The sequence below is a fragment of the Tamandua tetradactyla genome, chromosome 7, assembly GCF_023851605.1.
Source record: "Tamandua tetradactyla isolate mTamTet1 chromosome 7, mTamTet1.pri, whole genome shotgun sequence".
NCBI classification, from domain to species: Eukaryota; Metazoa; Chordata; class Mammalia; order Pilosa; family Myrmecophagidae; genus Tamandua; species Tamandua tetradactyla.
In genome coordinates this window covers 68,818,918-68,832,380 of record NC_135333.1, presented here as the reverse complement: position 1 = coordinate 68,832,380, position 13,463 = coordinate 68,818,918, and the positions used below count along the sequence as shown (strand labels likewise).

General features: G+C 51.6%; 2 protein-coding genes across 4 annotated transcripts in view; both read right to left on the bottom strand.

Moving 5' to 3' along the window:
* Positions 1 to 664: 664 nt before the first annotated feature.
* GAPDH (glyceraldehyde-3-phosphate dehydrogenase) lies at positions 665 to 4,975 on the bottom strand. Its single transcript, XM_077169809.1, has 11 exons — positions 4,849 to 4,975; positions 4,526 to 4,566; positions 2,569 to 2,668; positions 2,382 to 2,488; positions 2,058 to 2,264; positions 1,876 to 1,957; positions 1,538 to 1,689; positions 1,371 to 1,449; positions 1,204 to 1,287; positions 1,023 to 1,120; positions 665 to 929 (listed from the first exon to the last, which is right to left on the bottom strand). The coding sequence occupies exons 2-11, from the start codon at positions 4,546 to 4,548 to the stop codon at positions 860 to 862; spliced, it is 1,002 nt and encodes a 333-aa protein (XP_077025924.1). The 5' UTR covers positions 4,549 to 4,566; positions 4,849 to 4,975; the 3' UTR covers positions 665 to 859.
* A 2,405-nt stretch (positions 4,976 to 7,380) lies between these two features.
* NCAPD2 (non-SMC condensin I complex subunit D2) overlaps positions 7,381 to 13,463 on the bottom strand; it is a 29,454-nt gene continuing 23,371 nt past the window's right edge. For all 3 annotated transcript variants that reach the window (XM_077169791.1, XM_077169793.1, XM_077169792.1), the window contains exons 18-32: positions 12,845 to 12,978; positions 12,374 to 12,506; positions 12,189 to 12,273; positions 11,907 to 12,074; positions 11,406 to 11,575; positions 10,583 to 10,694; positions 10,367 to 10,490; positions 10,130 to 10,285; positions 9,618 to 9,795; positions 9,436 to 9,530; positions 8,873 to 8,953; positions 8,532 to 8,715; positions 8,188 to 8,305; positions 7,923 to 8,078; positions 7,381 to 7,706 (exon numbers count right to left, since the gene is read on the bottom strand). In XM_077169791.1, the coding sequence (XP_077025906.1) occupies positions 7,621 to 7,706; positions 7,923 to 8,078; positions 8,188 to 8,305; positions 8,532 to 8,715; positions 8,873 to 8,953; positions 9,436 to 9,530; positions 9,618 to 9,795; positions 10,130 to 10,285; positions 10,367 to 10,490; positions 10,583 to 10,694; positions 11,406 to 11,575; positions 11,907 to 12,074; positions 12,189 to 12,273; positions 12,374 to 12,506; positions 12,845 to 12,978 (1,980 nt within the window). In that variant the 3' untranslated portion in view covers positions 7,381 to 7,620. The remainder of the gene's footprint in view (positions 7,707 to 7,922; positions 8,079 to 8,187; positions 8,306 to 8,531; positions 8,716 to 8,872; positions 8,954 to 9,435; positions 9,531 to 9,617; positions 9,796 to 10,129; positions 10,286 to 10,366; positions 10,491 to 10,582; positions 10,695 to 11,405; positions 11,576 to 11,906; positions 12,075 to 12,188; positions 12,274 to 12,373; positions 12,507 to 12,844; positions 12,979 to 13,463) is intronic.

Sequence of the window (13,463 nt, the reverse complement as noted above, 5' to 3'; positions counted from 1 at the left end):
GTAACTTGCTCAAAGTAATTTGAGCCTGAAATGGCAGTTAAATATTTGCACTCAGGGCCACTGACCCCCAAAGCCTGCACACTTGGCCCCTCGGCCCATGTGAGGATGGTGATGAGCGTTTCTCACATGGGCCTGATGGGCCAGAACTCCTCCCATCCTCTGCTCACCTTCTCCCCCCCACCAAGGGTGGCAGTAACCCCTCTCCGGATTGACACTATACAGCCACTTTGTGCTGGCTGGGCCTCCAGGTGCTCTATGTGGTGCACCCAGTTTAATCCTTCCGAAGACCTGGGGAACTGGGCCTTCATAGAAGCGCACTTTGCAGATGAGGTGCTGAGGACTTCCTAGCTGTGAGTGAGCTAGCTGGAATACGAAACCTGGAGGTTTGGCTCCATCTAGGCTCTATGTACTACTCTGGAGAAGTAACCTGACAAGGGCCACATGGACTGACTCCAAAGCCCTCTGGGGCTTCCTGTACCACTGAGAGCAAATCAAGGCTTAGCTTCTCCCTACAGTGAGAACAGATAAGTGGGTTTATTAATAAGAGGTATTAAGAACAACTATACCTTTTATTTCCTGGGCTCTCAGCCTTCCAGTTGTATTTACCCCAGCTCTCCTCCCCTTTACCCTAAGGCCTGAGGGTAAGATAGAAGAGACAAAAGCGTTGGCTGGGTAAACTTTATTGATGGTACATGACAAGGTAGGGCTCTCAGCCCCCCCTTCTTCAGGGGGTCTGGGATGCAAACTAGAGGATGGGCGATTCTCAGTACTGGGGGATCGAGTGGGGCCAGGACTCCCCAGCAGCTGACAGCCTCTCTTCCTCTCCATGCTGTCGCTGGGGCTGGTTGTCCAGGGGCTCTTACTCTTTGGATGCCATGTAGACCATAAGGTCTACCACCCTGTTGCTGTAGCCAAATTCATTGTCATACCTAGAAGAGTAGTGAGGTGGTAAGGGCTATTTTCTGAGTTTCCACCAGAGGGCACCAAGCTCTTAAGCACTTTCTCATGTGCCATGTACATACCAGGAAATGAGCTTAACGAAGTGGTCGTTGAGGGCAATGCCAGCCCCAGCATCAAAAGTGGAAGAGTGGGTGTCACTATTGAAGTCGCTCGAGACAACCTGGGGAGTGGGAGAGGGCTAAGTATGGGAACTGGCCTTGCTTGGTGGAGCCACGGAGACACCGAGCTCCCCATTCTCAGTACCTGGTCCTCAGTATAGCCCAGGATGCCCTTCAGGGGGCCCTCTGAAGCCTGCTTTACCACCTTCTTGATGTCATCGTACTTGGTCTAGTAAGATAAAAATGAAAGGGTTAGTCCATGAAGTTCCAACATTGCCACTGCCCACCAAAGCCTTTCCATCTCAAACGTACCGCTTTCTCCAGCCGGCAGGTCAGATCCACGACGGACACGTTGGGGGTGGGGACGCGGAAGGCCATGCCAGTGAGCTTCCTGTGGCCACAGGGAAAACAGGGTTAACTTCAGCCTCCTGGCTCTACCTGCCTCCAGGTGCCCCAAGACAGCGGCAAGAGAACCTTACCCATTCAGCTCTGGGATGACCTTGCCCACCGCCTTGGCAGCGCCAGTAGATGCAGGGATGATATTCTGGGCAGCGCCACGGCCATCACGCCACATTTTCCCTGAGGGGCCATCCACAGTCTTCTGGGTGGCAGTGACAGCGTGGACGGTGGTCTGGAAACACAAAGGGAATAAAGGGCCTACACAGGGCTCACCACCCCTCAACCTCCTCCCTCTAACCTGTAGGAGGACTCAGGGAGCAAAGGGACTTGGATCAACCCCACAGATCCCCATTATTCCATAGCCTTGGGCCCTGTCTACGGAAGGGGGAGGGGGGGGATCCAATCCTGGGTCTGGTACCATGAGTCCCTCCACAATGCCGAAGTTGTCATGGATGACCTTGGCCAAGGGGGCCAGGCAGTTGGTGGTGCAGGAAGCATTGCTGAAAAGAGGGAGGCAGGTCAGAGGGAAACATGCCCAATCCATAACATGCAGCACCGACTGACCCCCTTCTGTCCCGTGGTCCCCGTGGCCATCCTCACCTGACAATCTTGAGGGAGTTGTCATACTTCTCATGGTTCACGCCCATCACAAACATGGGGGCATCAGCCGAAGGTGCAGAGATAATGACTCTTTTGGCGCCACCCTTCAAGTGAGCCCCAGCCTTCTCCATGGTTGTGAAGACACCAGTGGACTCCACAACATATTCAGCACCAGCATCACCCCATTTGATGTTGGTGGGATCTCGCCTATGAGGGAGGAACAGGACAAAGTTCTGGGACAGAAGGCATGCTATACCCAAAGAGGTCACCCTGCCCTACTAACTCCCCAATCAAATTTCTTCCTGGCTTATCTCCCCAACTCACTCCTGGAAGACAGTAATGGGACTCCCATTGATGACAAGCTTCCCATTCTCAACCTTGACAGTGCCTTTGAACTTGCCATGGGTGGAATCATACTGGAACATGTAGACCTGGGGGACGAAGAGAAGCCATCAGGGGGCTGCCCTGGGCCAGGCTCCTTCCCTCCCCGAGCTGCACAGATGGCACTCACCATGTAGTTAAGGTCAATGAAGGGGTCATTGATGGCAACAACCTGCACTTTGCCAGAGAGTATAGCAGCCCTGGTGACCAGGCGTCCAATACGGCCAAATCTGAGGGTGGTGGGGTGAGGTGTGAGGAAAGGAGTAGAGAGAATTAGAATTCTCTTGGGTAGGGAAGTGACCCTGAGCCACCTCATCCAGTTAAAGAGAGCAACACATGGCATTTCCTACCTCCAGAAAATTCCAAGAGGTCTAATTTTATCTACGTTAGGCAACCATGCCAGGCCAACCTGGCTTTATAGCTTGGCCATCAAGTAAGCGCTCCTTAACCTTCCCAAGAGGTGTTCAGGCAGAAAGCCTTGCTTATCCCTCCTGCCCCCCTCCACCCCATTCTTTGAAACCCTTTAAGAAGCGACATTGCAGGATACTGCCACTGCCACCCACAATCTGGGCACACGCCTGGCATGTGGCATTTGTCACCCCCTCTATGTCCTGGGAATGCTTGATCCTGCCTGGCCCAGCTTCAAGCTACACCCTCCAGGGAGAAAAGACCTTTGCAGTCAGCACCACCAGGCTCAAAGGGCAGGGTTAGGGGTTAGAGATTAACTGGATAGGGTAAGCCCACCCCTTCTCCAAGTCCCTCCTGCAAACAGGAAAGGAATTGAGAAATGCTGTCTTTCAACTCCCCCCAACTCCAGGGCTCAGATTTGTCACTGTGCTTCCTAGCTCTTCTCCAAAAACCAGGAGTGGTAGCAACAGATGTGTGCGGGGTAGTGGGAATAAGAGAGAAGCCCAGGCCCCCAGCTACAGAAAGGTCAGGCAGCTATATTTAACTTCAGATTAGTGTGGAGTGGGAGAGATCTGGTTTCTGGAAGATGGAATGGGGAGAACGGCAGGATTCCCATGGTCTGCAGATACCTAATCCTCCTTGTGACCTTTACAGTAGTAGCCTTTAGCACTGGGGTCAGCTCTAGGCATGGATGGCAAGAGAAGGGCTGTGAGGGGAGCCAGAGTGAGAGAAGGGGCTGCACCTACAGGAGCCATTTTACAGTGGAACTCTCTAGCTGCCCATGACTCAGCTCCCCCAGTTTGGCACTGAGCCACAGCTATTACACCTTAAAAAAGAAAATCAAGAGGATCCCCTATAAAGCTGTTTATTTGGTTTATCAGATAATTGCTTAGGAAAAGCATCATCCTTGAGAGGAAAATCTGGCTGGAGGCTTAAGGGATGGTCTGGGGCTAACGTGGTCAGAGGATTTAGTTGTGAGGTTCGCTCTCTTTGGTTGGCCATCAGGAAAGCATTGCCTCACCTCATTTACCGAATAAAAGACTCCACCCCACTGAAGCAGAAGCAGCAGGAGGGTTAGTCACAGGCAAGTAAAGAGGAAGACTGATAGAGCTAAGGAAGCTTTCCTAACGGCGGTTCATTCATTTCCTTCCCAGTTGCAACATGGCCGCTGGGTTACGGCAAATGAAACCTCCCAGCCCGTAGGCAGCAAGCTGTGCTCTTTCCATCCCCGGTGGAGTACCGGGCCGGGTAGGTGGGGAGGCTGGTGGGGGGAGGGGGATTCCGCCCCTGGCACGTGACCCGCAGGGCGGGAAAGGAAAGAAAGCGTTAGTGGTTTATGAGGATGGATCCGGGACTCTCCTGTTTATCTGAGTCGGGTTGAGTGGAAGGTTCTGGACGGCTCCTCTCCGCAGGGGCGGAGTTACATGAGGCGCAAGATGAAGGACCCAAAGCGTTTGGGGCGGTTGCCTGCCCAGGTCAGAAAGCTGACCTTGAGTTCTCCTTGTGTGTGTGTATGGGGGGGGGGAGGGCACGGTCATCCCACTCACCCACTCACCCCCCCCCTCCCCTCGCGATTATAGAGACCCAGGACAGGTAAGACCTACAGACCATTCGGTAGGGGTTACAGCCCAGGGCTGAGGAACTTAAGCCCCCCCACCCTACCCCGCCCAGCAACTCACCCGTTTATTCCGACCTTCACCATCGTGCCTCAGAGATGTGGCTGTGTGGGAAGAGGAAGACGGGCATCAGCTGGCACTCCCTCCCCAGCTCGGCACGCGCTGAAGGGTGCTGGAGCCTCTCTTCCCCCCTCCCCCCAGCTCGCGGCCACCATTCCCACGCCGCGCTTCTTCACGTCCTGTCCCCCCTGCAATGCGGGCATGCCGGATCCAGGCCTGTTCCGGACCCAGCGCCGGTCCATCCAGCCAAACCCCGGCCGCGCGCCCCACTCCTTCTTCCCCTTCCAGAACCACCCACGAGCCTTTCGCAGCTCTTCCCTTTTCACCTGGCACTGCACGGAAAGATGCGGCTGTCTGTCTAGCGGGTAGGAGCAGAGAGCATCCGGGGAGCGTGCGGTCTCAATTTATAGAAAGGAGGGGGCGGTGGGCGTCGCGGACGCAGGCCCCACCTCCCGCTCTGCCAGCCCAGTCCCTTGCCCAAGGGCGCGGAGGCCTGAGCTACGTGCGCCCGTAAACCTGCGAGTAGACGGGCGCTTCTTTTCTTTTTTTTTTTTTGGACCCGCCTTCTTCCAGCCGGCATGCATCAAGCATGTGGACTCCGGGACAAAGAAGAGGAGCGGAGTGAAATCCGCCAGGTGGGGTGGGGGTCGATAATAGTCCCCAGGACGGGACTGTGGGCCTGCAAGGGCCTCTGGACTCGAGGATGGGGGGCTCTGGCGGGAACTGAGGACCCCCAGGAGTCAGGGACGTTGAAGTCGCTGTACAGATGAAACGGGAGGACTTTTGGAGCTGGTGAGATATGGGGCTAGAGCGGGACCCCGGGACAGCCCGGAGCTGCACGTAGCCAGCCTCCTCCCTTTATTTCAAAGGTTGAGAGGCGGGAAGGCTGAGGAACCTCTCCTCTAGGCTCTTCGGTAGTGACACAGGAACAGCTGAGGAAAAGGCCCGGGAGGGGCCAGTCCACCTCGAGTGGGGCCTTGCCTGCCCCCATTTCCCCTCCTCATCCCCTGGCTCCTAGGCTCTTTGGACCGGGTTCCTGGGCTGGGCACTGAATCCTGGAGGCCCTTGAGAGGGAGGCTTGAGAGACGACTTGAGGGGGAGGTTTCTGCACTGAAGGTCACCGTGTCCTGCTGCTTGGGCAGGAGACCTGATAATTGGGGCAGACAAACCAGGTCCTGTGTGCACCAGCTGCCCCTCCTCCAGGAGGGAACAGGGGGGCAGGGGGTGGGGACCACTGGTTAGGGCTGGACTAGTGGCCTCCCACAGAGTCACACTTGGGAAGCTGAAGTTTGCTGCCCAGGCGGGGAGACAGTGTCCCTTTCACTCCCTCCACCCCACTGCAGAGAGCTGGACGTGAGGGCGGAAGTCCCTCCCCGTCCTGGGACGTGCAAGCAAGCCCCGGAGTCAGGGACTCTCCATCACCGGCTGGGTCCCAGGGAATGTTGGGGGCAGGGCCAGCAGTCCAGTAGGGGGAAAAATGGTCTTGGGTACATGGCAGGAACAGCCCTTACTCACCCCCCCCCCCCCCCCGCCCCCAGATGTGGAAGAGATCTCTTTCCCTCCCAGAGGGAGCCAGGGCTATGCCAGCTATGTGAGCTGAGGATGGAGGGAGGGCTGGAGCTTGGGGGTGGGGTGGGGAGTGGGGATGCTGGGGCCTCAGCTGCTCAGTGTAACCTGAGACCAGCCCCCTGCCCTTGGAGCTGAAGAGCCAGTGGCTAAGTTTAGCCGACCTTTGCTTAAAAGGTAGGGAGCATCCTGCCACAACCCCCCCTGCAGCCCCAGTCCCTTCCCTTTCTGGGTTCGCTTGCCCTCCTTGGGGCCTGCAGCCATGGCTGTGTCTACTTTAACCAAACAGCAAGAACAGCAAGACAGCAGGGAAAAGGGATGCTCGGGCTGGTGAGGGTGGTGGTAGTGGGAGGAAGCACCACCCCACACTCCACTGGGAGCATTTTGGAGCTTGAAATGCAAGAAGCACCTGCACAGGCAGGAGACTCAGCATTATGTTCCTTTTCCCCACCAAGTGCCAATAAGAGCCCCTCCATGCTCAAATCACAGTGCTATGGTACCATCTTCCCATTTGCTTGTCAGTTTCTTCATTACTGTCCTCCGCCAAAAGATAAAACTGTGCTTAGTGCCCAGGGCTTATTACTGCTGCAGTCTGCTGTTGTCATGACAGCAGACATCAGTGGCGTCATGACAGGCTCTCTGCCTCCTGGCCCAGGTGACTCAGCAGAGACCAGACTTGGGGAGTAGCTTTGGGGGGCAGCATGCTTAGCAGCGTGGCCTGCGCCTGAGGGGTTGTGTCTCCTGCAGCCCCTGTAAACTTGAGGAACCCCTGGTTGTCAGACCTTGCCTCCTTCTAGAGCTGGAGGGCATCATGATCCACAGTCCTCAGTACAGCCAAGTCAGTTACCTCTCTTTAGAGTTGAGGGTGGGGGTTTGGTCTAGAGCAGGGTTTCTCCATCTCAGCAATATTGAAATTTGAGTCCACATAATTCTTTGTTGCTGTCCTGTGCACTGTGGAATGCTTAGCAACCTCCCTGGCCTCTGCCTGTTAGATGCTAGTACCCACCCAGACATAGCCAAATATCCCTTGGGGGACAAAACCACCTCCCAAATTAAGAACTGCTGCTCTGGAGTCTGGTGGAATTGTCCACAGCAGAGCGGTCTTGCTGCCTGTGCAGGGAAGTGCCGCTGAGAAGGGAAAGAAGAGAAACTGAGGGAGCATGAAACTTGTCTGAGATCTTGAGACAGGCTCCAGGACCCTTGGGAACCTTATCCTCTTTCTTTTCTGGATTGATAACCTTGAATCTGCATTGGTGTGAGAGAGGAAACAAGAGATGCTTAGGAAAAATGTCTAAAAGTACATAAAACAATTTATTCATTAGAAAACAAGGAAACTAGCAAACATATATTCCAAAATGGCAGCACCTCAGTTTAGGTAGGCTGGTTTAAGAGAAGTGCTTTGCGTTATCAAGATCAGTTATGCATTAAAAACAAGGAGACAGGCAAATAAATATTTTACAAGGGGAATGGCGTTCCAGGTCACCCCATAAGACACCCTGCACAGCAGGTATGGGAAAAGGCAAGATGACCTCTCAGGACCTGTGCCTGCGAGTGGATGCTCGGCGGATGGGGGTGGTTTTCTTGGGTGTCTCATCATCTATCAGCTCTGCTGAAAGCTCTATTGAAAGAATTGGAGGAGTAAGAAAAAGCTGAGTCACAAAGATGGTGCAAAATATATTCACAGAACAAACGGGAGGCCCTAGGCCACACCACAGAAGCGTGTGGGGGAGTACCATCGGTGAGTGAGGCAGAGGGAATAGCCTCAGTTGGACTTCCACAGCAGGCCCACCCACTTAAGCTCTTTCTGGGGCTAATCCAGGAGGGAGCGTCATACCTTCCTCGCTGGACTCATCACTTGAGAAGACAATTTTGGGTTTCTTTTTAGTAGATCGCTGCTGGGTGATTGGATGCCGACGGGTAGTACGACGAGGCTCAGGTGTGACAAAGTCATTGTCCGAGGCAGCAGATGCCAGATGCTGGCGCCTAGAGACTAGGAAAGGCAGAAAACAGGAGTTAAACAAAAATACAGTGAGCTGCAGGTGCAACTTCTGTCTTAGGGAGAACCTGGCCTGGTCTCTCCCTGGGGCTACTTCACATACCAGTGGACTGTTTCTTGGTGCCTGATAGAAGTCCTTGTCCAATCTCAAGGTCCTCCATTGCATCCAGACCTCTGGTATGACAGGCCCGAAGCTTCTGCTCAAATTCATCAATGACAGCCTGGAGGGAAAAAGGGATATTAAGAGCAGGCCTGCAAACAGTTCTTTGTATGATTAATAAAAAGAAACAGGGGCTGGAGACAGAAAGATCTGGTTCCAGGTTACTGGTTGACTTGGTTGTCATCAGTGTGAGTGACAAGAGGCCCCAGAACACTGCTTAGTGGGGGCAGAATGCATTAACCAGGACCGGCTCCCAGCAGGTGCTGAGGTGTCCCCAAGCTGCTCACCTTGCCCTCAGGCTTGGCCCCACGCCGCAGCTTGCTCACAACCAACAAAAAAGCACTGAAGACAGCCTCGTCTGACAACTTATCTCCAAAGCAACCAAAATTGTCAAGCATCTTGTGGAGGCCTCGCTCTGTGAGGGGCAGCTGTGACAAACAGTAGGCCAGGTCCCGGTACTGCCGCTCAGTTCTACAGATGGGATGGGCTTTGTGAGGACCAGAGAGCCAGGACATAAAGGCCCATCCTTCCTACATGAAGCGCCTACAGACCCAGGGATGCCACTGGCGGGAACGGAGACCCTTAGGGCTCCACTCAACACCAGGAACTCTTTGGAAGGGCAGCATACCGGGCTGTGCGGAACCGCTGGCAAAGCTTCTCCACTAGGCTCTCAGTCTGCTTGTCCTTGGTGATGTAGGAGAGAAGCTGCCTGCAGAAAAAGGAGACAAGACTGTGATTTCCCAGAGGCAGCCCTGTCCTCATCCACTAAAACCAATCTGTACCCTCAATCTAGCACCAGCCTTCTTTGTCATGCTCTTGCCTTAGCAGGAGACTTCTCTGATAGTGCTGCTGCTTGCCTCACTGTTACTGTTCCTCTTGTTTCCTCCCATATCCCAGAGAAGGATCCCCCCCCCCGCCACCCCCATTTTCACTACAAACAAATTAAGAAGAACAGGTGCCACTTAGGAAGTACTAAGTGCCTGCCACCATGTTAGAAACTTCATCTTATTTTTCTCAAGAAAACTAAGTATTATTAGTCATGTTTTACAGAGGAAGAAATAGGCACAGAGAGGCTGTTATTATTGGAGGCCACACAGCTAAAAAGTAGCAGAGCTAGAATTCAAATTCGAAGTCTCTGCTTTTCTACTGTGCTGCATAAAAATCCTGGTGTTAAGGTCCAAGGAACTGTACTTCATGATGGTGTGAAAAGGCTCTTCCTCCACCCCACCCTCAGGGTCAGACAGGCGGCTGATGATATCTGGAAGGAGATTATAGATTGCATTGCCCTGTAAGAGATAGAGTTGTATTAAAGGGATGAAGCAACCTACCTATTCCCTTTGTGGCAAGTCTTCAATGCCTCTCTGCTTCCTCACCTTATGGGAAAGCTCATTGAAGAAGTTCTTGGCCAGGGCAGCAATCTGAGGCTCAGGGTCAATAAGCAGCACGGCCATCTCACTGACCTGCCCCTTCACCTTCACCATATCCTTTAGGATCAGGTGCGTCATCACCAGCCCTGCTGTTTTCCGCACTTGCTGAGCTGGGTCCCGCAGGCTAGGAAAGACATCTCAAATTGTTAGGTTGTGCCCTAATACTTGGCAAGAAAGGCCCAGAACAGAAACCGATTACCCTATAAGTTGCCATTCTGAAAGCAGTTAGAAAGCCAGCTAGAGTAGAAAACTGGAGTTGGGCAAAGAGACCAAGCTTGTGGCAGAGGCTTTAAGACAGGAGTCAACATCCTTAGGGTTGTACTTAGTCAAGGACGTGTATAAGTCAAGTATAACATGTACTCCACCTGGAGAATACAGTCTTTTGGTTCTCATCCTCACTCAACCGAAGACTCCCAGAGCTCTTATGAACTGCTGCAGCATTATGAGTGATCTCTTACCGACCATATAGATGAGGTGTCCAGGGGTCGACCAGGTTGGGGAAGCGGATGGCTAGATCCCCAGTGGCTACCATGAGGTTAGACCGGACAATGGGGAGTGGGGACTTTTCTAGCATGGTGAACAGAAGACGAAGCTGGGAGTCACAGAAAGTGGCACTAAAGGCAAGGAGAAGATCATCAGAGAAGCCACATTATCCCTATCCTCCTTGAGAAGGCAGTCCCAAATGCCAGGCCTACCTGATCATGCAGAACTTGCCAAGGGCAAGTGAAGCAGCTGCAGAGAGATCTGGGTTGCTGTAGAGGCCTGGGTTGTTGCAAACTTTAAGCAGAAGTGGAACAAAGGCAGCCAATACCTGTTTGCCTGATGGAAGGACAATTCTGGGTTTGGCACAAGTTATCTCAGTTGGAGAGAAGGTTATCAGCAATTCTTATTTTTCACTCTGTAATTCTTACCATCCAACAGTTCCACCTCACAGATGTTACGGATCAATTCTGCCTCTGTGTCATCTGCGGTAGCCCCAACCAGCCCCAGCTCCTCCTCCATGGCAGTCTCAGAGCTATTATTCTGAAAGGAAAGAAGCAGGGGATCATAGGTGATCAGAGACAACATTTTTATCCCATCTTAGACTTCATTTTGCCCAGCACAAATGGTTCTGGGAAAGGCAAATTCGGCAAAAACCATTCATAGAATTGCCAAGCATGTCTATAAAAGAGAAAAGACTCCTGAATTAAATTTGAAGAGAAGGAGGCTCCCTCTGTTTGTAAGTTGCCAAAGCATGTTTCTACATTTCTTAAACTAATCTTCATAGAAGACCTAAAATCCTATATATGGTAACAGAAAGAATCATGCCAGACAATGGTTCAAGATCACCTTATTCCATTGCTGCAGGGCTCTGGATGTCTGCAAGACATCATTGTCTTTAATGTGGAGAATAAAAGGGTCCCATCAGGTGCCAGGGGCAGGAGAGGGGGTGGTGTGTGCATGTTATAATACTGCCTCCAACAGAGTGTATATTTTATGCTGAAGTTTCTAACTAGATAATCTATATTTACCCAAAACTTTCTTTCCTGGGTCATCATGGATTGACTGTTCCATCTTTGTTCATACTAATCTTTCCCAGAGTATTAGCAGCAAAGAGGCAGAGATATTTCACTCTATTTAATAGAGAAGCTGAGATTCCCAAAAGGAAATATAAATGGCCAGAGGTCATGAAATAAATTTGGGAAATAATCGAGACGTGAATATTAGCAAATGCCAGGTGCTTCCTTCCTTCACCTTCTCCTTTGGCTCTTTAGTCTTGTGTTCTTGTTCTTCCCGAAGAACTCGGCGCCGACAAAGCTCTCCACTTATTGCCTGTTCCAAATGGACCAACTGCTGCAGAGCCACATCCCCAGCCAGGGACAGCAGGTTCATCAACAGGAAAGTGGGGAGCATAGGGGTCTCCTCTGGAGGAGGAGGAGAGGGACAGAAGGGAGAAAAAGACAATCAAGGACCCTGAATCTTGTTTTTATTTATGTTATTCTAGCTCACATACTACTCAAACTATTGAAGAAGCAAGAGATGGAGGTGGGGGAATAGGGGTTGTAATTGGTCCAATTTGAGTGACAAAAAGTCCTCTTGACACTTTTCTCTTTCTTGGCAAATGAGATAGTGTGGACTGAGGGGGGTGAGGTGCTGTTGTATAAAGTGGTGATGACAGTGGCTTCTGGGCTGGCAGGGAAGGCAGTAGAAGTTGGTTGTCCCCCTTGGACTCATGAGCCCTCCTGCCTTACTTACTTGGGTCCTCCTGGGTGGTACTTTTCTCCTCCAACTTCTCCAGGGCTTGCTTTGCACAGCCCTGCAGTATCTGGGCACAGATCACCTCAGGGCCCTCTGCCAGCTGGTAAATTAGGGTCACTGCCACCTCTTTGAATGGAATCCAAAGTGGGTTTGTGTGGACAAAGCCTGTACAGGAGGAGGAAGTAGCTGCCTACTGCAGAGAAAGGACCTAGTTTTGCCCAAGGCCCTTTTATTTGAACGTGCAGGCACCGGGAATCAAGGCCCTTCTTGACAGCTCACCTTTTGTGACCATTTCCCGCAGTTGCTCAAACAACCTGTGTTCCTGAGGCAGCCGGAAGGGAGGGTGACGTTTGCCTAGAGAAGGCTGCAGAAAAACAGCAAAAAAAGACAGAATGAGGCTGTGTGTAGAAGGTGGGCAAGAGCATCTTCATTCTCCTCAGCTTGGACATGACCATCACACATACCTTTCTCCTGTCAGAGATGCTGGCAATGGCATGGCACACCTGCTGGGCCAGCTGGTAGTCATGTGGAGACTTCTCATCCAGCCCTATGCTTACCAGTGTGTCTAAGTTGCTTCCCACAATTTCTGGTTTTCCTCTAGGGAAAGGAAGACTGAGAGTTAAAACCAGTCATGACATCACTAGCTAGGGCTGTGGTGTGGGGACAGTGCTGATGGGGATAGGAACCAGCACCCAGTGAAGGACTTCTAAAGGTCAGAACACTCTAGGAAGGCTCTGACACAGGCCCAGCCCCTCTGAATCCCATTATTTCTACTTAGAGGGGCTGGTACTTTTACTAGTTTATTTTCCATTTAGTAGCTGACTCACATATCAACTTTTAGCTCTGCTGGGCCTGCCAATACTGAAGGAAAGGGAACCTTCTCACGACCTTATTTTCCTTTTCCATTTTACCTCCTGTCTGGATGGGAGCCTTACCGTGCCATCATCCCAAGAAGCATGATGGAGGAACAGCGCTCCAGAGCAGAGCAGGGGACCTTCTCAGTTGCACGCTCCCACAGCATTTGGGTCACTGATGGTTTCAATTCATCCTTCTGCACAAACTCACAGAGCTGATGAGAAAGAAAAACAGCTCAGGGCAATTTTCAGTTTCAAAAATAACAATTCCCCCTAACCTTGGGTTCACCTCTCTAGAAAATTTTGACAACTGAAGTAGATAAAAGCAATACTTAGGAATGGAAAAGGAAAAATGAAGCTTAAAATATAAAGTAGGAGTTTGGGGAGGTACATCTCTCTCCATTCTCTGCTACTTTCCTATTCTCTTGCCACCAAAATTAGTTCTATTCAGATGTCATTGAAACTGACCTTTCTTGAGTTCCATTTGGATCTATAGTTCTGCCTACATTCTGGAGATTTCTAGTAGGTTTTCTTGCTGTTTCCACAAACTGAACATGTATAAAATGGAAGTCATCATCTTTCCCTGCCTTTTCACTTTGCCAGTGTTCCCAACCCTCTTATTCACAGATGCTTAAAACTTAGTCACCTAATTTTTAACAATCAGTCATTTAGACCTGATTCTTCCTTTAAAATGCATCTT